The following is a 24482-nucleotide window of genomic DNA, read 5'->3' as shown; positions in this document are numbered from 1 at the left end:
TTTATTTTATAATTTTTTTTTTCTATAATTGCTGTACGGATTAGACATGTTTGTGCCTGCGTTTTCTGGTGAGATTTCAAAGTCAATCTCCTGTTTGCCATCAAGGGCCTTTCATTTTCCTAATGGCTCCTTCCTTTTTTTTTAAACGCTTAAAATCCGGCCGGATGTTATTAAAATGGAGAATACACGGCTTTGTCGTTTAACTTTTCATTGAGCGCGGGGACGCGGCGACAAATTCCCGCCATCAGCAGTTTGCGCGGCCTCCGGTGTTATTAGCGGTGGCAGGCGGGCTTAATGTTGTATGGAAATGAAAGGACGCCATCGGACGATAAAAAAAGACACGTCGTGAAGCGAGAAGTGCGTCGTTATTCCCCAGCAAGGATGGAAACGTCCTGTTTTCCCGAATTTGTTTACACGCATAGTGCGGAATGAGCCGCTGCTAGCGACGCGGATTTCGCCGAGGGCAGATTGTCGGAAGATTGAGGGCGGGGCCACGTATAGGCGTGTCTATCTATACCCGCCGCACGTGCTTAATTAATATTTTGGCCACCTTCAGCGTGTCCGGCAGAGGAAGGAAAAGGGGGATTGTGTTCTCATGGATCCTTTAATCCGCTGAATAAGCGCTTTAATAACTGGAAGCCATTTGGAGATTAACGAGATCAAGCTTGTGTACAGGAAGACTTAAATGCTGTTTTCTTCCTCGCAATGGCCATGCCGGCGTGATGGCGCTTTGTTCTTCACGCGGCGACTCGCATATCAATAAGTGTACCAAAGCTTAAACGTGCGTTTGTCGACAACTTTCTTTCTTGAATTTCTTTTTGTTAGCGTTAGCTTGATGTTACACAAATTGAAGTACTGTAGTAGTAATTTGTGGTTCCGACATACAATTGGTCACCCACTTAAAGATTGACATCAGGAATTTGAATTCTCGCCCGGAGGCAAAGTTCGTGCCGGGGTCGTAGCGCCGGCCAGCCGGGCCCGCCCTTTGACACACTTTGAATGTTTGTTGCGCGAGCGATCCCCTCCTCATCCGGTCTCGGCGCTCGGTGAGCGGCTTGGTGCTGTGCACTCTCACCGCACGCGCTAAATAATTCACACGCTGCTTGGGAATTCTCCCACTGCCGCCGCCATTAGGCATTCTCCCGCCTTCTTCTTGTTTTTGCACATTTCCAGTTCACCGTCAGCACCTTGCCGCCAACATGGAGGCAGACTTGACGGATCCCTGCTAAAAAAAAAAAAAGAAAAACTGATTTCAGTTAACCCCATGCTATTTCGCTAGTTTTTTTCCCATCATTGTGGTCAAGGCGCTGACGGCGATCCGTCAGAGCCGGAAAGCGTCGGCGTTTCCCGCAGTCGACACCTTCGGGCGGGTGGGTCGATGACCCCGGCGGCCGAGCTATCGCGCCCGACCCCGATGACGGAGGCCGAAGTGTGGGAGCCGCGGATGGATTAAAGCGTCAGTATCGATCGAACGGCGCTCATGCATGTTCATGAGGCTGTCAGAGAGGCCTTTTAAATCGTAATCAAAATGTCGCAGAGCGCAAAAATGTGACAATAACGGACACCCCCCTGAAAAAGTGTCGTCATAGGAATTGACACTTGTAGCATGTGCTATAAATCCTGCCACTTTGATTTGCCATATTTTTGATGACATGGTATATCCAATCGATAGATCTATTTCATTTTCGATTCATGTTCGATTCCGATCTGAATCCCGATTCCGTCGGGTCTTCAAACATTCGGTGCATTTGGTTACGCTGCGCAAAGCCGTTGTTTGCATGGACCCACAAAAACAACAATTCTGAAACGTGACATCAAAACGAAACCAACAAAGGAATTCCAGCACAAAAGCTTTTCTTTTTCTTTTTTTTCCAGCAATCGCTGCGGGTTGACTCAAGCGGATTTAGTGTCAGGTCGGTCGTCAAGTCAGCTGGCACGTCGGCTACGCTCATTATCAGCCATTTTGACTGCGTCGCTCAACGCGCCTGCCACCATTTACTCTCTCCGCCGGCGACGCTTTGATCAAACTAAGAAGAAGAAGAAGAACAAACCTCTGCTCTCTTTGTGCATATTAAAGCAGGCACAAAAACTAAATGGGGAATAAATTTGATTTTCTTCCATGGTGAGCTAATCAACTCTGAGACTGTGATGACATCATCGCTGACTTATTAACGTTAAGTAACTCTCGTTTTGGATTTTGGAGAGAGCTGAAGATCATCAAGTAACAAAACAAAACATGACGCACGTTGCTTATTAAGTCTTGGGCCACGACGAACCTTCAGGTCCCAAAGTCGAGCCGAGCGTGATGGAAATGACCAAATTCCCGCAGGTCCCGGCGTTCCGGTGATATTGGCTCGAGAATGACGTGAGGTCAGAGTGACTCGAATCTTTTTTGTCCGACGCAATCACGTCAAATCATGAGCTGCTCCTCGTGGACGTGGGTGTCAGATTTGTAAGAAATGCCCCGCGGTCGCTCATGGCGGGACGGATGGGTGGACGATGGACGGGTGGACGCCATCCCCCCACCACCCCGCCGTTGGCTAGCCCGCCTCCTCCACTAGATGTCAATCACGTGGAGAGAGAAACAAGTACGACGGTGCGCCTTCGGATGATCTGTGCTGATGATCCAATACGGCTCGGCGGCCCACCTTCCCCCTCCCTCCCCCATAATGCAATGCAGCTTTTGTTCACTCCTTCTTGTAAGCGCTTCTTTGACTGCGACTTGTCACGCTGCCGCAACAAATTAAGGAGGCGGTAATGGGCCGGTGTCAAGTAGACGAAGGTGCTGGCTTCGGGTGAATAAACCACCCCCCTCCACCTCCCCCCCTCCCCATCCAGCCTCAATCCCCCTCACCTCTCTCCGTGAAAGGTGACTGCTCTCGCCGGGGTTTCGGCTTTAATGAGGAAGTCAACAGATGAGCCTTCACGCCGCGTTTACGGGCCACGGCGAGCAGATGCATTAAGGCGGTGGCGACGGCAGCGGAACGTCACGGGAAGTAACACGGCGACGTTTGCGTGACGGATGACAGCCTACGTGCTCGGCCATGCTCGTTTTCCTCCGCGACGCCTCTGTGTGTCTACCCGGAACTTAATTACCGACTCTGTTACATAAAAGATTTTACTTCGTGTAATTTACAATTACACAACATTGCGCAAGTCTCGCCGTTACACAACACGCAGTTACATATCTTTGCGGAACTCAACCAAGCCCCTCCGTCGCCTCCCTTAAGCACACGCCGGCGTTAAAAGCAGACGTCCTCTAAAATATTGAGCGCATCATTTTCCATTCATGACTCCGACTGTGATATTGCTCTCACATTTCTTCCGCCACCTTTGGGGCGGAATCGCTCAAAGCCGCCGTTGTCGTCGTTCCGGGGGCAGATGTCCGTGGAAAATGTGCAGCGGTGTATTGGAGCGCTGCCGGCCCCCGCCGGCTACGTTTTGATGGCGCGCATGGAATGGGAAGCGGTGGCGCGAGGTGGCTGTTACTTGCTGCGGGGGTCGGGGGGGAGGGCATATACGAGGGCACCGTCGTAGCTTGGCTAACACCAAAACAAGCCGCCGGCCAAACAAACTTTATGTTGAGAAGGAGCAAGAGAACAAGACATTTTAGTGTGAGTGGGCTCTTCGGATGATTGACAGCCTGACTGGCATGCAAATAATATCAAGTATCAGCATCACAAATGGAACATTCTTCGCATTTTGTTGATGAAACGGCCTAAAAATTGCCCTCGGGATGACACTTCGAATTTGAATTTCCTTCTGTTTATCCGGCCCTCTTGTGCGCAATGCCATCGACCACATCCTGGCGTACAGAGCTCGTTTGTCCGCTTCGCCGCTAAGCGTTTCCCTCCCGAGACTCGGCTCCATCCTCTCACGTTCTCACGCTGAGTCCCGAGACGCTTGTTGAAGCAACTCCGCCATCGCTTTTGCTCACTCATCGGCTGACACCTGCCGGCCTTGCTCACCCGTAATCGACGTTCCGTTCCTTACCTGAAGTCCGCCGCTTGAACTCGCGACCTCTCTGGGGACGGGTGCGAGGCGAAGCCTCCCCGCCCTCCCGCCTCCTCCCCACCGCTATTTGGAGTAATGGTGGAACGCGGGGGCTGCTGTGAGGGAACATTACTGGCTCGGACCAATCTGCTCCCAGATGGAATATACTTTATGTCGGCGGCGACCATCACGGGCGACAGACTTTGCTCGCGGCGTCTGCCGCAGCCATTGTGATTAAGCTTGATTTTTATTTTTTTTTCCTGCCCACAGAATGTCACCCAAATCTAAAATGCACGCTGCGGCCAGAACGGACGGCTGATTGCTGCCAATAGATTTGAATTGTGGGGCAGTTTGGCTGGGAAGGACGGCGGGCATGACATGTGCTCGTTAACCGAAACATTCTGTCAGGTGTCAGAACGTTATAGCCCCGCCCGATGCGGTGGAGGACGGACAAATATCGGCTGGATTTAAACTTTGGTGATATCATCACCCGAAAATATTGTGAGAGCGTTCCAGAACATTCTGGTGGGTCCACTTAGGGTGTTGACTGAGCATCTAGCGGCTAACGCTAGCAGCGCTACCCGTGCTTGGCCGCACGTTGACGTACGAGCGGCAGACTGTAAGCGTTTGAAAACGTCGGAGGTGAGCCGGCGTTGAGCGATAGCCGCGGCCGAGCTGCTGATCCCAGCAGCCGGAGCATTAGTCGGCCATAAAAGCTGCCGCCATTCCGGGACAGGGGCGGGGCTAAGCGTATGAGGATGAATGACGCCACATAAAAGCCACGCTCTGTTTCCAAAGCCATTAGCGGCGGGGCAAGAGACGCCGACACGTACTGGAGTGGAGAGAGAGTGAGTGAGGCCCGGCCCAATTGAGGAATGGATCCCGGCACTTCCTGCCCGCGCTCTCCATTTAATCAACATTTTTAATCAATGGCGCAGACGATAACGGCGCTCGCCGCCTCCTGTCGGACGGAGCAGATGAACACGCCTCGTAGCGCAACGTCGCCTATTTTGCGCTAACATCGTTCACAACTTGAGAGGCGCTCGGCCCCTCGAACAAAGCGATTGCATAATGTAATCGTTTTTGAAATGTAGCATCCGAACATGTCCGCGCTTTGCTCTCCTTTGTTCTTCCATGATAGCCGATGCCCCCCCCTCACCACGGCGCTACCTCCTTATTCCCTCCGTGAGCCCCAAGTGAAGAAATCATGGAGGTCTTAAATTATTATTCGTTCAGACCAACATCCCCGGTAACTCACGTCCTCCTCAGGGTCGCGGGCCTCCATTCTGCAACGTGTCAAGCTACATGGAAAAAATTCTGAGCACTCTGGCCCCCCTACACCGCCCCCCGCGTTTGTAGCTTCGTTATCTGTAAGATATACGACACAAGCTTTAATTAGCCGCCTGCAATGACACCTCATCAGTGGACCTTTAAAGAGAACGTAACCTCCCCTTTTCAAACGCACCCCCCAGTCCCTCCCTCAACCCTCAACAACCCACCCATGGGCATCATTGTGCCCCTGCTTGGCACTGCTGAAATGCCAGATAATGAGCAAGCTTGTCAGATGGGGGGTGGGGGGGTGGCACTTGAACGCCGCTTCTCCGCTAGCTCGCCGTCTTTTTTTAATTTTTTTCTCCTTCTCCAGAACTCCATGGACGCATCAACTAAAAGACAACATGGTGACAAAGTGTCTTTCAGGAGCAAATATTATGGAATCTGTCAGTCTGGGGTTCCCACCAAAGCTTTAAGTATGACACTAAACAATTAAGTCGATCTTTAATAATCGGACTGTGAACTAATTGTCAATTGTGATAATCTCACCCGCATCAAAATTCTGCTCGGAAACAGATCCGGAGCCATTTTAAAGCCGGGGTTAAATGCCAGTCAATCTTGTCATAGCTGCAAGGTAAGCATAGCTGCAAATTTGCTTCAGCTCTGCACCATTTGACAGTACCATTAAAATGTTGCAATGAGATGGGCTGTCTGGTCCGAGGTTGAAAATATTAAAAAGCAGATCTCAGTGTGACGAATAAAAAGACGGTTGTTGTCGTAAAGGAAGGCGCTTTGATTGCATCGTGTTTCGGATCTCATTATCCTGCGTGTCTAATTGTGTGCTCGCTCGGTGAATGTCTGATCTTATTGCATCTCACAGCATATACGCACAAGTCAATAAGAGAGAAGAAAATTAAACAACATTAACAACAAACTTCAATGCTTTAGAGAGACGAAAAAAAATTAAACTGCTGAACTTTGGCTTTTTTGTTGTTGTTGTGCTCAGCCATGCTTGGTTATTATTATTATTTTTTTTTTTAGGCAAATTGAATGTGCAAGTAGTCTCTTTGGGCTCATTCATACAATGTGGTCTTTATTAAAAATACATTGCATGGTTTGGAATTTGCGTCTTTTGAGCGCAACACGAGAGTTTAAACATTGAACCCAAGGCCGCCGCAGCAATTAAGGCGCAAATGTAGCTAGCATCTTTTCTCTGTGATTTTACCGAGTCCAAAGGGAGTCGATTTTGAGTCCTCACATACTCGTTGGACTTGTTTCGATTATCGTTGCCCGGGCGCGGTGATGGAAAAAATCCGTTCTGGCCACACAAGCAGCAAAACTGGGGAACCCCAAAAGCAGCAAATCCGGCCGGCATTACAAATCGGAGTAATCGGAACACAGTTGGCGATGAGGATTTGGTTTGTCGATTAAAACCAACAGTGCTCATTCGTTTCACTTTTTTAATTGCCGCCACTTGTAACGCAATGAGTGTAGTTCAAGCCACATGTCAAAAACAGCAATGACTATTATTGCCAGGTCACCATGGCAACCGTGGGAAATAATAAAGATGACAATTTGTTGTGCCAACAAACCCAATTAGTAATTGGCGGCGCACCACGTTGCGCGTGTGCTGTCGTCACGCAATCGGCAGCGCACCGGTTGTACGCAAACAACGGGGATGCCCATTATTGCTATGTTGCCATGGCGATCGCCGCGAGGACTTGTTGTGCTGGTCGTTGATCGCTTTTTTTAATTGGCGACGCAGCGGCGTGTGTGTGTGTGCGTGAGGGCTTTGATTTCACATGACAAAAAAAAAAAAAAAAAAAAGATCCAGCGTGGAGAACACGCCGGCAGCCCTCTTTGAAGCGAGCAATCTCGCTGTGCTCATTTGAATTATTAACTGCACCGATGAGACGCAAAAGAGCGGGAAAAAGGGCGGCGGAGGTGGCGAGATGGGAGAGGCGGTGCCGAGCGAGAAGATGGCTGCCGGAGAAGAGAAGAGGCCTACCGTGTTGTGGAGGCAAACGCAAATCTCAAATTGTCGTCGAAAATGCATGCGGCCGTGCAAGGAATGCAGTTTGGAAAGTTCGCTACCAGTGGTGACTATAGACATCAAACAGAATTTAACCGGGCTGCCACTGAAAGAGTTAACGGTTCAAGCCAGCAAAACCAATTAAGGATAATGCCAAGAAATAAAGTGACCTTCGAAGCTACAATTGCTTCAGGAAAATTGCGTGGACGTCATCGAGACCAACTTGCAACGTTGGCGGTCATCAAAGTGTGATGTAAGCGCGTCTCTTTGTGCATTCTCTTTGTCTGTGCACCGCCTCTTAAAACGCTATCAAACGGAATGGATGAGGAAAGAGACGCTCTGAAAAGAAGGCTGCCGGCGGGTTTTGGCGGTGCCGCGCGTGCCGCTCAGTGTGAGCGCGGGCGCATTTTTTTTTTCATGTTTTGTTCCTGCGACGGCTTCCTGCTGATGTGTGTGTGGCCTGAATGTTCACTGATGAGCACGTTTATTAAAGCAAATCTCATTAAGGTGGAGACGATCCAGCATCGGTGAAGGGTTGGAATGCGCATGTTCACCACCTTGTACCATTTCAATTTCATCAGTTTTGAAATTCAAACGGAATTCATCTTGTGCCCGATTTTGAGAAGGGTCAGTGGGCTTCCCGGAAGAGTCAGTCAGTCAAAAAGTTTGAATTAGAGCAAGAAAAGAATATTCTAAAATTGCAATATTTGAATTTAATGTGATAAAACAATTTAGTGATTTTGGGGGGGGGGGGGGTCTAATAAAAAAAAAGCCCACATTTTTCAGATGCCACCCAAAAAATTCACGATTTTAACGTTATAATTTTGAGGAAATTTTGTCAAAATCAGAAAAGATTCAGGCCAAAATTATGTATCTTTTCCATCAAAACTTTTCTTTTAAAAAATGGAACTTTACCTAAACAAATCCAGTCAAATAACAAATAATTTGTAAATGATAGTATTTTGAAGAATTATACCACTAAAGCTTCAATATCAATTAAAAAAATTTGAAAAAATGTATTTGATGAGAGAAGTCATAAATGAATCAAGCTTCAAAATTTTCCAAAAAATTAACCTGACCTTTGGACTCACTTCAAAAACAGTGCGTTTAAAGATTCAAAGCGAATATTAATACCGAATAATAAATTCCGTGTCCACATCATTAGCATGAAGCACTGGCGCGCCATTCGCGCTGGGGCAGCGCTTCCCGTTTTGCCACAAGTGTCGTAAGCAGCAGTGTGTCCTTGAGCGCTCCTCGCCTCCGCTGAGAGGCGTTTGTTGTTTTGGGGGTGCCCCGCGTCGGTCGGGAGTGCCACAAGCGCTCGCTCGGCTGGGTGGCGGCTGCAATTAAAAAGCAGCGCGCGACGTCCCGCGAGCCGCTAATGCCTCGGATCAGCTGTTCTAATGTCATTCCCATTCCCGGAGCGTTTGATGTCGGAATCCAGAGGGGACTTCATCAGTGACACCCCCCACCCCACCCTCCCCCCTCCCCGAACGAGCCAACCCCCTGTCGGCGCGCCAACCCCTCCTCCTCGACCGGAACCTCCCCTTCTGTGTCTGGATGCTTTTGTTGCCTTTTCTCCCACTCAAAGTAAACAGAGTGGCGGCGCGGAATCTAGCGAGCAAAAGCCGGCGAGAAAGGCGTGAGCGCACTCGGTGGTCCTGTTCCGCTAGACGCACGCGAGACAGACGAGGGACGTTGAGTCGGGAAGAAAAGGCACGCGCAAGCGAGCGATCGGAGCACAGCAAGAACGAAGCCGAGCGGACGGACCTCCCGTGTAAATGCGCAAAGCGTCCCGTTACCCCACGCTGAGCTCCATGGCCAACTCCGGCTGTCTGCTGCTCTCCGGCGCCGGGATGCTACCGCACTCGCTCCAGTGTCCCCCCGCCTTCCTCTACCTGCCCGAGGTAAGACTCCGCTCAGCTTCCGCCAGTGTCCCGTCCTGACGCGTAACCGCGCTGCCGAACAGCGAGACTCATCAGGTCTTATCTATCTTGACCGGGCGACTTTCCCCCAACTTGCCAGGTCGTTTTTTTTTTTCTTTTTTTCAGCGACGGTGTTACCTCGGGCGACCCGCCTCCTCCAAGGGATTTACGAGCGGGGGTCCCGTCACTTGTGCTAAATTACAAGTGGACGCCGCAGCGCAGCGGTGATAAAACTCCCGCCTGGGCTCTCGCCTGATCCCGTCGGAGGCGCGACGGTCAATCAAAACGGCTTTCACGCAGCCAAATTCTTTTATTCACGTCCTAGGGCCAAAAAAATATTCACATTTGATTTTGTGTATTAGTTTCATACTTATTCTGTTAGTTTTGTATGCTAGAGATTCTGAAAGGTGGCATGTGAAGGTATTTGGTGCGTTGCTGCTTGGGCATTTGGAATTCTCAGTCGAAGGTTGCATAATTAAGTTGCCTTCTTGTCGTTGAATTTGGTGTGAGACTCCGAAACTCCAACTCCTGAGTTACGGCCCTCGAGCCCACTTTCACTTCTTGGCTAATCTTTGACCTTTGCACGACCTGGAGATTCCTCAAGGTGGCATAACAAGGAGTTTGGGTGTGTTTCATTGGTGGGTGGATATTGCTACTACGTCATTTTGGAATTCTCCTTTGTCAAGATTAATTTAGTTTTGCATACGCTGGAGATTCCCTAACGAGGAGTTTGCTATGTTTGATTGGTAATGAGAATTTCTCCCTGTTCAACTCTACCATTGGTGTTTTCCATCCAAGATTTGTGTTTTGCATTCCCTGGAGCTTCCCAAAGGTGGCATCACGAGATGTTTGGTGCATTTTATTTGTTGCTTTGTAGACTGTTCAATTTTGTTTTGAGTTTTCCATGTACTCGTTTCTTTTTTTCCTAACTTGAAGACTCCCACAGGTGGCATAACGAGGAGTTGGGTGTTGTCTTGAGGACGCTTTGCGTTATTCCTCCTGCTTTGCGAATCTGGTCGGCTGCTGCTTCCTCATTTGGAATTCTCCTTCCAACCTACCTGATAACTTTGCATAAGAAGGAGATTCGGAAGGGTGGCGTAGCGTAGTGGGGAATTTCCCGCCTCGCCACCACACTTGAGGTTTCTCCGTTGATGAAATCAGAACATTGAAGGAAGCAAGGAAGTTGCTTACCTCATCCTTACTTCCTTCCTTCTTTCCTTTTCAAAGAAAGCAAGCCGCAACTTCCTATGCGTCATCGTCTCCGGCGGCGTCTGGCAGTTTTTTTTCTTCCTCTCCTTTTGGCAGAGAATTCTTGCTGCGCCGCAAAACGGGAAACATCCCTGTGAGTCACACTCGGCGTTCCCCGACCGCTCCCCACGCTCGCCTTTTTTCATTCCTGGGATGCCGTCTGCTGCGAGCCCCCCAGCGTCTCCCGCTCCCTCATTCCCTCCCTTCCTCCCTCACTTGCGCGATGCGACGGCGTGGAGAACGTACAGTACAAGCGGGGAGGCGGGTGTCGTTATCTGCGTGGCACTTTGTTTGTATTCCTAATGACGCCTTGTGTCAAGTCGCTTCTTTTTGCTCTTATTATTACGCTGAGTGTAGCCACATTGGGCATGATCACATGATTAGCATAAATGTAGCTGACTGTGTGAAAGGTATCGACACAAAATGGTGGGCCGAGAAATGTCTTCAAGGTAGCTAATGCCGGTTACCAGATGTTTGGTGGGGTGTGTTACAAATTACCGATGCGCTGGATTCTGCCACGGTGAGCCACTTGCAGGATTTGCAACGTGGGCATAATTTTACGACCCAAGCGGCGGCGGGGCAGCGTGGGGGTTGCGCAGATGCTAGTTAGTCGCCGTCTGCAGGGCCGTAAAAAGATGGCGTCTATGGCGTTGGCCGTTTAGCCGGCGCGGGGCCCGCATATGGCGGTGCTCGTAAAGCTATTCTCTCTCGGTGGCAAGTGGAGGGAGGGGGGGTTACGTATTCCTTGAAGCAGCGCTTCATGTTTACCGCCACCATAATCCATAACGTCCGGAATTCCTAACGTCTGGAATCCGTAACTTCCGGAATCTCCAAAGCCTAAGTTTTGGTTCTTGAACAAACCACAACTTGGAATGTAACGTCCTTTTTTAAATTGAGGAATAGTCTGTCGTTCGTCCCTTCTGGAATTTTCCTCCCCGCTTCTAACGCTTCCCTCTTATTTTTTCCTGATGGTTAGAAGCAAGACACAACGCTGGCCTTGATCCCGCACCCCCAGCGGAGAACCGAAACGACTTTGGATAGTGAAGGGGCCGGCGGTCTCGCGAGGCCCCGCTAAGCACGCCGTCCCTTCTTTCCTGGGGGGCAATTACGACAGACGGAGCCGCGCTATTGACAGCTGTAAATGGTGGCGGCATCCGGGGGAGGCCTAATGGCTTTTTGTCGCTACGCGGGTTCTCGTTAGCGCCGCCCGGCTGCGCTGGAGATGAGTTTGAGGAATGAGCCCGAGCCTCGTCGGCCCTCCAAATAGGACTCGCTAACGCCCCTCCACCCCCCAGCGAGCCCGTCGCGGGATCCCGCTGGGAAAAGGGTTAACGCATTGCAGCTGATTCTGTTTCAATCTACTGCCAGAGAGTCCAATTCTCGGCCGAGACGTGGCACACTTTACTTATTGAACAAAAGGCCCATGTTTCAAATCAAGCCCCCAGCTCCCCGCACTTCACTCCCGTCTCCGCAAATAGCAGTTCAACGGTGTGTCACGTTATCTTTAAAAGCTAAGCTAGCACCTAGCTAAATGATTTTGTTACAATGAAGTGCATCGTATGCAAAAAGTTAGCATGTCCAATGAAAGCAAAGCTATTTTGAGGAGGGCTTTCGAAGAATCATCACAATTTTTTCGTTTTTAAAAACAGTATCCAAACAGGAAAGCGCTTTTCCACTTGTTTTCTCCCACATTTAATCTTGTTTGAAAAGCTTGTACCCAATCACGCCACTGTCTTTGCGGGTTTTTTGTCCAGGTCGACTAGGTTTGGCCTCTTAAACAGCTGTTTCACGGAGCTAAAAAAAAAAAAAATAGGGCTGAGGCTTCGGCTGTGGCGGCGCGCCTGATTGAAATGTTTTCTCGCTTGTCGCCGCCCCGGAGGGAGAATTGTAAATCACAGCTAAGTCGTTTGGATTTGGAAATTTCATTTGCTGTGTGAGCAAGCGACTGGAGTTCCTTTTTCTACCAACCCCCCCTCCACCCCCACCCTGAAGGCTACCGCCACCTCCGCCGCCACCGTCTTACATCGTAGACCTTTACAAATTGAACAGAATTACATTTGTTGCCTGTGCGCGACAATGCCACAAACACATTTGTGTGTGTGTGTGTGTGTGTGTGTGTTTAGGATAGGAGGTGTCGAAGCTCCCAAAAGAAAAAGGGCCGCGCACATGAGGTTGAGTTTCGGAAACATGCTGCACCCAATTCCGTGCTGTAGGTTGTCATGCTAAGCAGCTCAACATACTCAGGAAAACAAAGTGGGAGCTCGGACTTTCAGTGGCAAAAAAATAAAAGTTTTACCATTTTTTAATTTAAAAAAGAAAACCCAGAAATATTCCAAAAGTATTTCTTGCAACATAAAAATTTACAAATTGAATTGAGAAATCCAATAAGAATTGTCTTTTTTTTTTACATTTACGTGATTAACCTTTTTTAATGCCTAAAAAATGTAATAGTCTATCATGTAAGATTTAACCTCAATGATGACGTTTGGATTCATCGATAATTCTCATTAAAACAATGCATGATATATTTTCTTATTTTTACATTCTATGACTTGAAATGGGATATCTAATCTTTTCTTACATTTTGAATTTTTATAAAACGAAAACAGCGCCTGGCGGGAGCTTAGTTTCATTGAAAATATATACGCTGGCCAATAGAAGCCATGCAGTCTTTGAAGACATGTGATGTGAATTGAGTCCCGAACGCTTTGCATTCCGTCGGCGTTGCGACTCAACTCGGCGCATCGACGCGTGCATATCTCCACTTAGCCGATAATGCTAAACATCTCAGCGCCGTGCGAGCCCCCCGGAGCGCCGCACCAACTGCCTGCCGTCGTCTCAATTAGCATGCGCCGCGCTAATACACTTCCACTCGTGCAAATGTCCTCACCTCCGCCCATAATGACGCCCCCCCCCCCTCCACATGGCGCAGGTTTTAATTAGCACGCCTGCTAAACCGGTGCACATCGTGCGGCAATTAGCGCCAAAGCGCAGCTTTGTTTATCCCACGTCTTTAATGAATTTTTCGGACAGCAAAATGCGTCTTGTCATCGGATTGTCGACACCTAAGAGAAAAAAAAAGTAGATCAGTCTCAGGGAGCCATGCCCAAAATTGAACAGGAAGTCAGCCATTTTGTTTTGAAGCGCATTCCAGCGCGAAAACGTTGGCTAATTAGCACTGGCGAATTGAGCTGCAATGGAAGCCGGCGACCTCGACAAAATTCTGAAAGTTTTTCTTTCTAGTCGTCAAAGTTTGATGATTGGCCATGAAAAAGGTGACGCGGAGGGCCTGTCATTGGCCGCTTGCAGCTTTTCCTTTTATTTGTTTCCCTCCTACGGCTCATTTCACACGGCTCAGGGGACGTCCTCGTCTTCCTCATCCTCCTCTTCCTCGCCACGCTCCAATGGCCTTCGCGGGCCGCGGGCGGGATTGGTGACACCGCAACTACAACACAGTCAAACCTTTCCCCCCTTCCCTCGCTTTTTTTTTTTTGCTACGATGCGTCCTGAGGTTTTGTATTTAGCGTAATGTCGGGCTAACGTTGCTAACGCGTGGCGTGAACAGCGTGAGACCAATTATTGCTTGGGCGGCGCAGCTGTGAAGATTATGCTGCGAAAGCCGCGTCGTCGTCCTTCAAGAGCTCGCCCTGGTGCTTGGCGGGTAGCGGCAACGGCCTCACTTAAACCACACCAATGACTCCGCTACCTTTTTTTTCCAAATAGCTTTCATTAGTGGTCGGGCCATTCCGATTAGCTCAATACCACATCTAAACTTGTCGTAAAACTGCTTCAATTTATTTTTCAATTTGCTTTCATTTTAGTCGCGTAAGCTGATGTGAATGCTTTGTACGAGCGTGGAATGCGGGAAAAGAGGGAAATGCACATTTCTCCACAAACTGAGCCTTTAAAAACACGTCAACATTTCAACATGGACGAGAGCACACCTGCACACACGCTGTCACACACTTTTCGTTAATTACCGCACGCTCACACACATTTAGTACACACGCTTTAATGAACACACATCGTTCATTAATTAACACACGTTCCCGCTAATTACGGCACACTGATTAACGTCCGCTAATTAATAAACACACACAAACACTCTCACAAAGAAATGAATGCGATCGTGTCATTCAGAGGCAGTTTGAGCTTTGATTGACGGGCCAAGTGTCCTGTGACAACACTTTGGTTACTTCCTTGAGAAAATATCTGAAATTATTGACACTTTTAAATGGATGTGATTCAATTCGATGTTAAACTAAGTGAATTGATTCCTAATAGAATGTTTGTTTACTTTGTGGTTTAAACCTTTTGCAGTGCAATCAGTTCAATATATTTAAAATCAACTAAATATTTATTTGAGTAGATTTGCTAGTCCTTTTAATAGAAATAGAAATTTACAGAAATAGTTTTACGTTATTTTTATTTTTACGATCAACGGCCGTATTGTTTTGTTTTTCGCACTCGTGTTGACAGCCTTGCTTCTATTACATTATTCCCCCCCCCCCCATTCGCCGTGCCCTGTGTGGGCACCGGGGCGACACGCCACACATTCCAGAACTACTCACCCCCACCCCTCATTTTGCACATTTCAAACTAATAGCAGCAATTAGCATCTGAATGAAGCAAGAATTGAGTAATAGAAGTAAGATAAATATTGATGTTAATTCACGCTAGGTGCGATAGTGGAGGTGGGGGGACAGTGGGGGGAGTGGTTGCACAAATTCCCATAAACGCATCATGAGCCGCCATTTGCATGCATTAACAGCGATGCAATTACAAGCACAGAAATGAATCACTTTCTTGTCAAAGGGTGCAAAGTCACAGCAGGAGGAATTGGAGGGTGGGCTTTATTTAGTTTTAAACCTATCCTGGGGTTAAATGCTAACATTGCTAAAAGGTAGCTAATGACCTGAGTGCTAATTTAAGTTTTCAAATTTGCTTTAAACAGATGACGGTTTGTTCGTCATGCTAATATGATGTTTGCCAATGCTAACTATCAGCAAAATTCCAATGTTTTTAGGTTTTAATTTTTATGGCAATCTTGAGTGAAAAATGTTTTGTTACTGTCAACAATTCTGCGTTATTGACTTGAAGTTGGTTCACCCAGTCGCGTATCCCGGGACTCAACAGTGAGCTTGAAAATGAATCAATTAGTCGTCAAAAGGGAGGTAAACTCACCTTCCGGGAGGAGATGGATTACTTGTATGTGGAGGTGGGGGGGGTCTTATTTACTCGGGAGCCTCGGTCGGCGCTCGTCTGCCGGGAAGGCGAGGTGACATCCATCAGCTGTCTGGCCGGATGACTCGCGATGAGCCTTCTCGTTCGGACTCTGTAATAACGCCGGCAAAATGAGACGGATGACCCGGTGTGGACGCCTCAAAGTGTGACGAGGGGGTTGTGGCGAAGTGTGTGTGTGTGTGTGTGGGGGGGGGGGGGGGGTTGCAGGTGACTGGGGAAAGAGGGCGGTGTGATTTTCCGTGGCAAAGGAAGATGACAGCGGCTCAGGACTCGGGTCCAGGTGGACTCAGGTGGCTGAGCAGTTGTTGGACTGGAAGTTAAAGAAAAAAAAATGTCAACACTCCCAGAAGGCGATGGCCATCTGGACGTTTTGTGACTTTCTTACTATGTCGGGAGCTAGCAAATTCGTTGTTCAACAACCCCCCCCCCCTTTCCTCCGGCCTTTCCGGTGCTCCAAATTACAAAACATTCGCATCCGCATACCCTTCCTTGTTTCTTTTTTTTTTTTTTTTTTTTTTTTTTTTTTTTGAGGCGCACTGGTTAGCATGACCATCACACAGTTAGGAGGGTGCAGGTTCTACACCTCCGGCCCTCCCTGTGTGGAGTTTGCATGTTCTCCCCGTGCCCATGTGGGTTTTTTTCCGGGCACTCTGGTTTCCTCCCACATCCCAAAAACATGCTGGGTAGGCCGATTGAGCACTCCAAATATGCCCCTAGGTTTGAGTGCGAATGGTTGTTCGTCTCTGTGTGCCCTACAATTGGCTGGCAACCGGTTCATGGTGTCCCCCGCCTACTGCCCGATGACTGCTGGGATAGGCTCCAGCATGCCCGGGAAGCGGTACAGATGATGGATGGATGGATGGATGGATGGATGGATGGATGGATGGATGGATGGATGGATGGATGGATGAGAAAAATGCGAGAGTAGAAAGAAAGAAGCAGCATGGCGGCTATGAAGAAAACCTCATTTCTGGCGGCGTGCTGCAGCTCGCGGGTTATTGAGGTGGCTGTAATTTGATAAGGAGCACAAACTCAATGGACTGTGAGCCAGTCAGCACTTTGAGGCCAGTCACATTTGCGGTACCAAGCAGTGGAGGGGGGGCTGGGGGGCGCCGCGGCTTTCCTGACTCCTCAAATCCTTCGGGCCGGTCCACCTCCGACTCGGACGGCATCTAATCTGCGGATCTTTTTGGCTGTGGGTGCTCCCAAAGTCACTTTTTCTTGTCGGCGCGCAACGATAAGACCCGAGTGAGATCAGCAGAACCTTTTGAAACGGCGCCGTAAATAATCGGGCCCGCGCCGGAGCACCACAGATCAAAGATTAGCTTCACGTCGGCGGAATGAAACGCTTGATCCGATTCCCAAAGTGGGACCAGCCAGTAGCACTTCACACACCACTGCCCCTCCCCTCCATTTTACCTTTTACCCAAATACTTGAATACTTTTACTTTTTGCCAGCAAAGTTGTTAGCCGGAGCAGGCCCGCGAGAAAGACCGGACGAGATCAGCAAACGGCGTCGGGGTTGCAAAAGTGGGACATGGTGATTTCTGAAGTTAAACAGACTGTGAAATGCTGCAGGGACTTGGGTGGCAGTGCGTAGTGAGCCCCCCTTCCCCCACGCTCACAATGGAGGGGGTGGGCGCCGTTCACACATGAGCGGTCGCTCACGAGCGGTCGCTGACGGCCAAGTCAATCTGCGGCCTGGTGTTTGCGGCGTCGGTGTCGGCCTGCTTAAGGAGCAAAACGCTTTCGCCAAATATTAATGACATCATCCAGAAAAACATTTACTTCCTGTTTACGAATCTACGTTGACTTGACAGTTGATTTGCCCTTTTAATATTTGCCTTCATGTTTTCACACAAGGCTAAGATCCAGCGAGCTTTTTTTTTGGCTAGCGCGGGTTTCGTATGGCGTATCGCCTCCCGCTCGGCGGCAGCTTTTTAAGATCGCAACGCACCGTGTAAAACACGAACAAACGCCTTTAAGATCCCCGCCCGGCTGACAATAGGCCGTCAGTAAATCTCTTCCGCCCGGCAACAAATCCCCCGCCGCAACAGCCCGTCGCGGAGACCGCATTCTCTCGGGTTGCGGCGCCGAACAGCAAAACACGCGACGCCCACGCGCAGATTAGCGGTCAGACGCTTGTTTACGCTCCCTTTGGAATGTTTGACTTGGCAAGCGGCGCACGAGAAGGATTATTTTCTATACGGAATCACTGGGGGGAAACATGGGAAAATCCACCTTTGTCCTCACATCCTCTTCCTCCCACGTCATCGCCCCGTTATAGCACCGGGCAGGCCATCATTCGTGTATTTTTAACCAATTATCCATTTGTAGTCTGAATTTAGAGTCATGCACCTCCACCAGACGTTTGACGTTTTGCTTTGAAGCGGCCATTTTAGGACATTTTCAAGGTTTCTTTGAATGATTTGAAAATCCAGCTTCCAAACCTGACTCCACTCAACGACATGAAAATTGACAGATGAAGTTCTCATTAGTAGAACCAGAAAAAAAAGGTGCCCGGAAACAGTCAACTAGTCTTGTATGTGACCTTCTCTACCGCTTCTTCTTTCTCTTAATCATGCCACTAGAGCTTGGCATGTTGTGGCCCAACCTGGTACACAACTCCGGCGCACAACTTTAAATTAGTTTTCCATAAAAAAAAATGAAAGCTAAAAAAATCTGCAAAATAACGTACACTTGCATATTACGGAGCAACTGTCTGCAATGTGAGTCAAGATTATTTTCTAAGAGATGGAATAAAATGTTCTGGAACGCGGAGGAAAAAAAAGACAGCGGGGCGGGGGGGGGGTATCCTCTCGTCCTCAGAGGCTCTTCCTCCCCCCGTCGTCCCCCTTTCGGTGCCCACCTAATTGATAAACGACGCCGGCTTGTTTCATCAAGGTCAGAGCACGATTAAGAATTTGGGATTTATCAAACACCCAAAATGTCCGCAGGAATCCGTGGGGACAAAACCTCATCACACACACACACACACACTCACACACGCTCACTTGGAAGCACACAGCAGGGAGTGCGACCCGAACGCCTCGCGGGGGAATATCACGTCTCGCTTTCCGACTGACACGCCGACTCCCGCAGCTCCCGAGCGCTCGCTCTCGGGAGGCGAGGATGAAGAGGCAACGTCTTCATCTCCTATCCCCCCACAAGCGTTTTGCTTTCACATTTTCTCTCTGGCTCTCGTTTGGAATGTTAAAGAAGACGTTATGCATTTTTTTCCTCCAACATTTCAAGATCGTTTGCAGGTGTTTCGAGCTCTGCTTTAGTCTGGATAAAATTAACCTATTTTGGTTTCTCATGTACGTACGTATTTCCACAAAGATGTATTTTCACTCATCCAAGCACCACTTCATCACTTGCATTCCTCACTAAAATCCATAGCGCCCCCTGCTGCTTTGGCATGCTCACGACGACCCGCAAAAGTGTCGATGGTGTTTCTGAAACGGGCAATTTGTTGTTTTTGCACGTCTTAAGCGGGGCGGGGCGGGGCGGCAACGTGGTCACTGGGGAGGATTCTTGGCAAAGTTGTCAGACTTCCTGCTTCCAGCGTCCGTCGTCACGCAAACTCTCCTTTTTTGATGTGCGTCTGATAAATAATACATGGTTCCATATAGCCGCGCTGCAGCGGGATGTGCGCTTTCAAGTGCTAATGTGTGCAGCGCGTGCGCACCCCCGCCGCGCACCCGCCATGTATGTAAATGACTTTAATGGACTCTTCTGTTCCCGTTTAATTCGAATGGAAGTTGCCATACGCAGCTGCGTGCTCGGCGGCAGCGTGTTCAAGCCCGAGCACCAGTCTTTTTATTTTTTTTGTACATGCTGGGAGCGCGTGTGTGTCTAGGTGTACTAAGTTTAACAATCTTAAGAGAGATGTCTCAGTGTGAGGGAATAATGTACAAGTAAATGCTTCATGGGCAAACTGTTCAAATTTAGCGGATTTTTCAGTTCATTTCTCAGATTGTGTTATTGAATTAGCATGCAATAAATCCCAAATAATTTAACCTACCATTCTAGTTTGAGCATTTTCTTCAAATGACCTAATTCTGATTTGTTAAAAGTGAAAACAGAAAACAAAAGCCGAACATCTATTGTTGAAGTTACCTCCATTTTGTTTAGGTGTAGCTGAAGTTTGTGTTCATGCCGTTTTTAATTTTAATTTATCGTCAACATTGACGTTCTGAAGCATTTGAGTAACATGTACAGACGGAATAAAAGTGGTCCAAGGAATGACCCTTGTAGGACCCCACATTTCATCAGACTCAGAACTTCCATTGATCAGAATATAATCATCTTTGGTTCAATCATAATTTGTTTCCCACATTGAAGCACTGCATTCATGTTCAAAGTGTGCTCAATGTTGATATGAAAAATGATTTTGAGGGACGTCTCGTAGGTGTTGAGCGAGTGTATTTTGTTGTTGGTTGTGACAGCGGCACTTAAAGCTTTTTGCAGGTGATAAAAAGGTTTGAGAAGCACTAGGCTAGGTGAACTTGATGTTCATTAGCGCGATGTGAGAGTGAAACACGAGTGCGCTCAGGGCGTTCTTTTCATCTCAGCTGCAGGAGAGAAGACGGCGGGATAATGGAGCCCACAGCCTCTCGCCTCCCGCCTTCCGACGCCTGTGAGCTTTTGAGCGGCCGTAAACAAAAACGCATTTGGCCAATTTCCTCATCAAGCGCAACGAGTTGCCTCACGTTTCAGCTTTTCAAGGCTCCTTTTCCTCTCTGGCCGCGAACCCGATACGGCAACGGGGGCCGCTAATTCCCCGCCGAGCCGAGCTGCGTTACAATCGGCCTGCCATTGATTTTTGGCTCCTCTTACAATCGCCCCCCACGCCGTCCCCCATGGTGGACGCTTCCGGGAGGGGGATGAAGCACTCGGCGGCTTGAATAGCTTCCGAACCACAAGTGTTGGGCCGCCGTGGATTTTACACGACGCGGCTTTTATGTTGAGCTGAAGTGACAGCTTCGTGTGCGACGTGAGCAATAAGATCCATACGTTCGACGGGCCTCATGAAAGTTTCAGCGGGTTCAACTGAAGAACATGACGAGAGCCGGGCGGACGAGCTCGGGTGTAGCTGTGGAAAGTGGCCACTAAGGAGGAGGAAGACGAGGAGGGCAGAGCTTGCGTTCATACTTATACATTGATAATGGCCGCAGTACTGTAGGTGTCATTCATTATGCATGCAGACAGGCCACGCCCTCCACCCTTGCAAAATGATATCATATAAAGAGGTCAAAGTAAAAAAAAAAAAAAAAAAAAAAAAAATGGAGAATATCCGCAAGTGATGTTCCGGATGGCGCACCTTACTGAACTATACATCTATGTAAACAGTTTTCAAGACTCCATTTTGTGAATTTGAAAGAAGCAGTATTTGAAAGGTGGAGTCGAGAACCCACAAATCAGTCTACGGTATTTTATTTTATTTGTTCTATTGTAAATAGAAATAATAATAAATAAATAATAAATAAATAATTCAATAAGTAAATAATTCAAATGGAATAGCCGACATGTGTTAGTTTGGATGTGAGCAATGTTAGCATTTTGTGCAAGCAAAGAAACTACCGTAGGTGTCTTTTACCACCGATTTCTGTTCCGTTTTTTTTTTTGTCTTGGACTGTGCTAAATAGATGCGGTTGTAAAGTTGTAGTTTGCCAGCTGCGAGCATTTTGCTGAACCCCCCGCAGCAAACGTGAAATGAAAGCGCGGTGGGGGCGAGCCATTCGTCACTTTGAGGCGCGTCGGGCGGTCGGACGCTAGCACGGCAAAACGCTTCCTCCCTAACGTGGCTCTTTAAAGAGTCGACTTGTCGCCAGCGAGTCCCCCAAAGGAGGGATGGCGTTCCGCTCGCCATCTGCCGCCTGGGCTAAAAGCGGCGCCGGCCCCCCCAGGACGGCGCAGAGGTGCCTTGCGCAAGTGCTTCCTTGACAGCTTGCAATTAAAAAAAAAAAAAAGCAAGCAGGTAACGCAGAGCCGCCTTGTTGGCGTACGAACTTTGGCTGCCTGCTTGGCCTCTTTTTGCCTTTTTAGAATTCGTCAAAGCACCACCCTCGCCTTCCTCCATTTCTGCTCCTCTTCCCTCATTCTGCTTCCTCCTCTTCCTCCATTTTCCTCTACTTCCTCACTTCGCCTTCATCTTGCGCTTCCCCATCTTCTGCTCTTCCTCCTTCTCCTTATCATTTTCTCTCTTAGTTCTTTCTGCTTCCAGCTCCTTCTCCTCCTCTTACATCTTCTTGCTAATCCTCTCGCTGATCCTTCTCTTCCTCATTCTACACATCCTCCCGCTTCCATCTCGCTAATCCCCTCTTTCTCATCCTCCTCCTCATTGTTTTCTTTCTGCTCCTCTTCTGTTTCCTCCTCCTCCGTCAGTCTTCTCTGCGTTCCTCCTCTTCCTCGTCTGCTCTGTTATTCTTCCTCCTCCACCGCCTCCTTTCTCCTAATCCTCTTTCCTCCTCGTCGACGTGCTGCTCCTGCCTAAACAATGCATGAAGCTCTCAAAAGGCAAACGGCTGCAGCACTTAGCAGATGAATATTTGATAGAGTGTAAACCAGCGGTGGGCAAAGTCTGACCCGCGGCCTTTAATTCGGCCCGCCGAGCATTTACGTCACCATCAGCAGCTGTTGCCGTTATTCGCATGAAAATGTTTTTGGAAAGGGGTTGATTGATTTTTGTCAAATGAAATATAAACATTTTTTTACATATTTATTTTTTATTATTACTTCACTTCAATGTTATTGCGGGTTTTTATATATTGTTTGCGATGCTTTGTCCCGCTCGGTCAGAGTTCATCTCCCTTCCAGTCTTCGACCTAATTGCGCTACGTCGTGGCTTGGCGAGTATTACGAAAGTGACGTGTCTCGTAATCGCGTGCTTCCGAGCCGCTCTTCCGGAAGTTTCCTTAATGCGCCGCCTTTGGCTCAGGGATCATCGAGCTTCCTGCTGAGGTCACTGAACTTTTGGCTAATGATCTGATTACGACGCAGCGGACGCTTTGCTATCACATGTCCCCTAGCATTAGCATTAGCATGGAGCCAACAGAAAGGTGGACAATTGGCCTTCCATTTTTTGTTTTACTTACTTTTGACAACCCAGTACTTTTGTTGAAAGTCCTCTTTCATTTCTGGTTTGCGTCCCAATACTTTTGTCCGTCTCCTTCCCCCTGTCAATCTTCTCGCGCCTGATCAATATTAGTGGCTGAATCGGCTAAAAGGTGGGGAGGGGAGGAGGGGAAAAAAAGCTTTGGTCAGTGAAAATGCAGTGGAGGCGAGGCTGGAGCGGGTCCAGCTCGTCTCTGCGTCTTGTTTACGCAGCGGGAATGATTCCCGATAGGCGGGAGAAAACCTGCGGGACACGTCAGCATGTGTCCGTCTTGAGACATCGATTCAAAAAACATGTCCCGCTTGCCGGCGCATAATCATACGGCGTGCAACCGACTTTGGTTTGCTCTTCCTGTTGATGTCCACGTTGTGGTTACCACAAAACGAGAGCAGGCACCGTTTGCGGGACGGGTCATGTTCTCGAAGGCACTTATAATTGGAGCTGTCGTGTGACTGGTAACTGCTGAGTTTGGTAGGGTGTGCGCACTTTTGCAATCTCATGACAAGAGCTCATATTTAGTTGTCGTTACAAAGTTCGCCTTCAATGGTGGAAATAGTTTAGACATGATGGTTCTTAATAAAAACGTGCCATTTCAGGAGGGGTGTGTAGACTTTCTCAATCCACTGTGCGTCTTATTTTGCTGTTCATGCGCTCACGCGTGTCTAATTGGCTCATGTGTGTGCGTCCTGCCGGGGCAATTAGAGGATGAAAGCGGGGTCCAGAGGGGGCGGGCACGCGACGTGTAACTTTCGGCTCATTTGTGCGGCCACCATGTCAAACGGCATCCGCGCTTGTGTAAACAATCAACATGGCCGACTCCTCGTTATCTTAGCCTGTGTGTGCCGTGTGGCAATGTCGGAGCGAGTCACTCTCAATCCAAATCTTTCCTTACATACCATGGAGGCTCAAGTTAGTTTCCAACAGTTTTTTTTTTTGTTTTTTCCTCAATGGCTGCTGGGCTGGAGGCAAAGGAGCGCATTTGCTGATGAGGCTGATGTGCCGCAAAGACCCGCAAGACACAAACGCTTCACGTTCAAGCACTGCTTTTCTTACCAATTCTAACTTTTCCCCCAGAATTGAACTCTGATGCTATTGCAACACTCCCCCCACCATACACTCATATGTTTAGCATTTTGGTAAAAGAAAAGGGCGTTTGCGCCGTTGCGGGAGTGCGGCTATGGAATCAGACCACTCAAAACAAGTGTTTTGTTGCCGCCGCAGCACACCGACAACGACACACTCAAGCGGCCGCCGGCTATTTGGGGAAGCGCAAATAAGTCGGCGGCTCGGCCTTCTTTCTTTTCCTTTCCATTAACGCAGCGATTAAGGCCAAGCGGAAAAACGCCACGGCGGCGAGCCGAGCGGCAGCATGGCAAAACAGCCCCTCGAACAAGTCGTGTCGACGTTGCTTTGTGTGGCCGAGCACGAGGACGCAACATACATACTTGCTTGTATGACTTCTTTTGTGCTGCCAATTTGTCAGATTTGCATTTTGTACCTTTTTGAAAAATTCCATCTTAACCCTTCACAAGTCTTTCAAACATTTTCTTTTGAGGCCTTCTTCCGCCGAATCTTTAATATTCATGTGTTTGTGTGCACCTTAAGGTGCCGAATCCCATTTAGCCGTTTGTGTTTTTGATTAAAGACG

The 24482-nt window shown here is 48.6% G+C and overlaps 1 protein-coding gene across 10 annotated transcripts in view; it reads left to right on the top strand.

Annotated features, from left to right (window-relative positions):
- Window positions 1–24482, top strand: part of LOC119126422 (RNA binding protein fox-1 homolog 3-like) — a 156447-nt gene that overhangs the window by 95763 nt on the left and 36202 nt on the right. The window contains exon 1 of one of the 10 annotated variants that reach the window (XM_037257703.1): window positions 8381–9204. The exons of 8 other annotated variants lie outside the window; for them this stretch is intronic. In XM_037257703.1, coding sequence (XP_037113598.1) covers window positions 9079–9204 — 126 coding nt within the window. In that variant the 5' untranslated portion in view covers window positions 8381–9078. Of the gene's footprint in view, window positions 1–8380; window positions 9205–24482 lie in introns of those variants that run through there. One more of the 10 variants, XM_037257704.1, reaches the window with a different exon arrangement.

The sequence above is a fragment of the Syngnathus acus genome, chromosome 8 (assembly GCF_901709675.1).
Source record: "Syngnathus acus chromosome 8, fSynAcu1.2, whole genome shotgun sequence".
NCBI classification, from domain to species: Eukaryota; Metazoa; Chordata; class Actinopteri; order Syngnathiformes; family Syngnathidae; genus Syngnathus; species Syngnathus acus.
The sequence above is the reverse complement of the archived record's forward strand: the minus strand, read 5'-3'. Positions and strand labels throughout refer to the sequence as shown.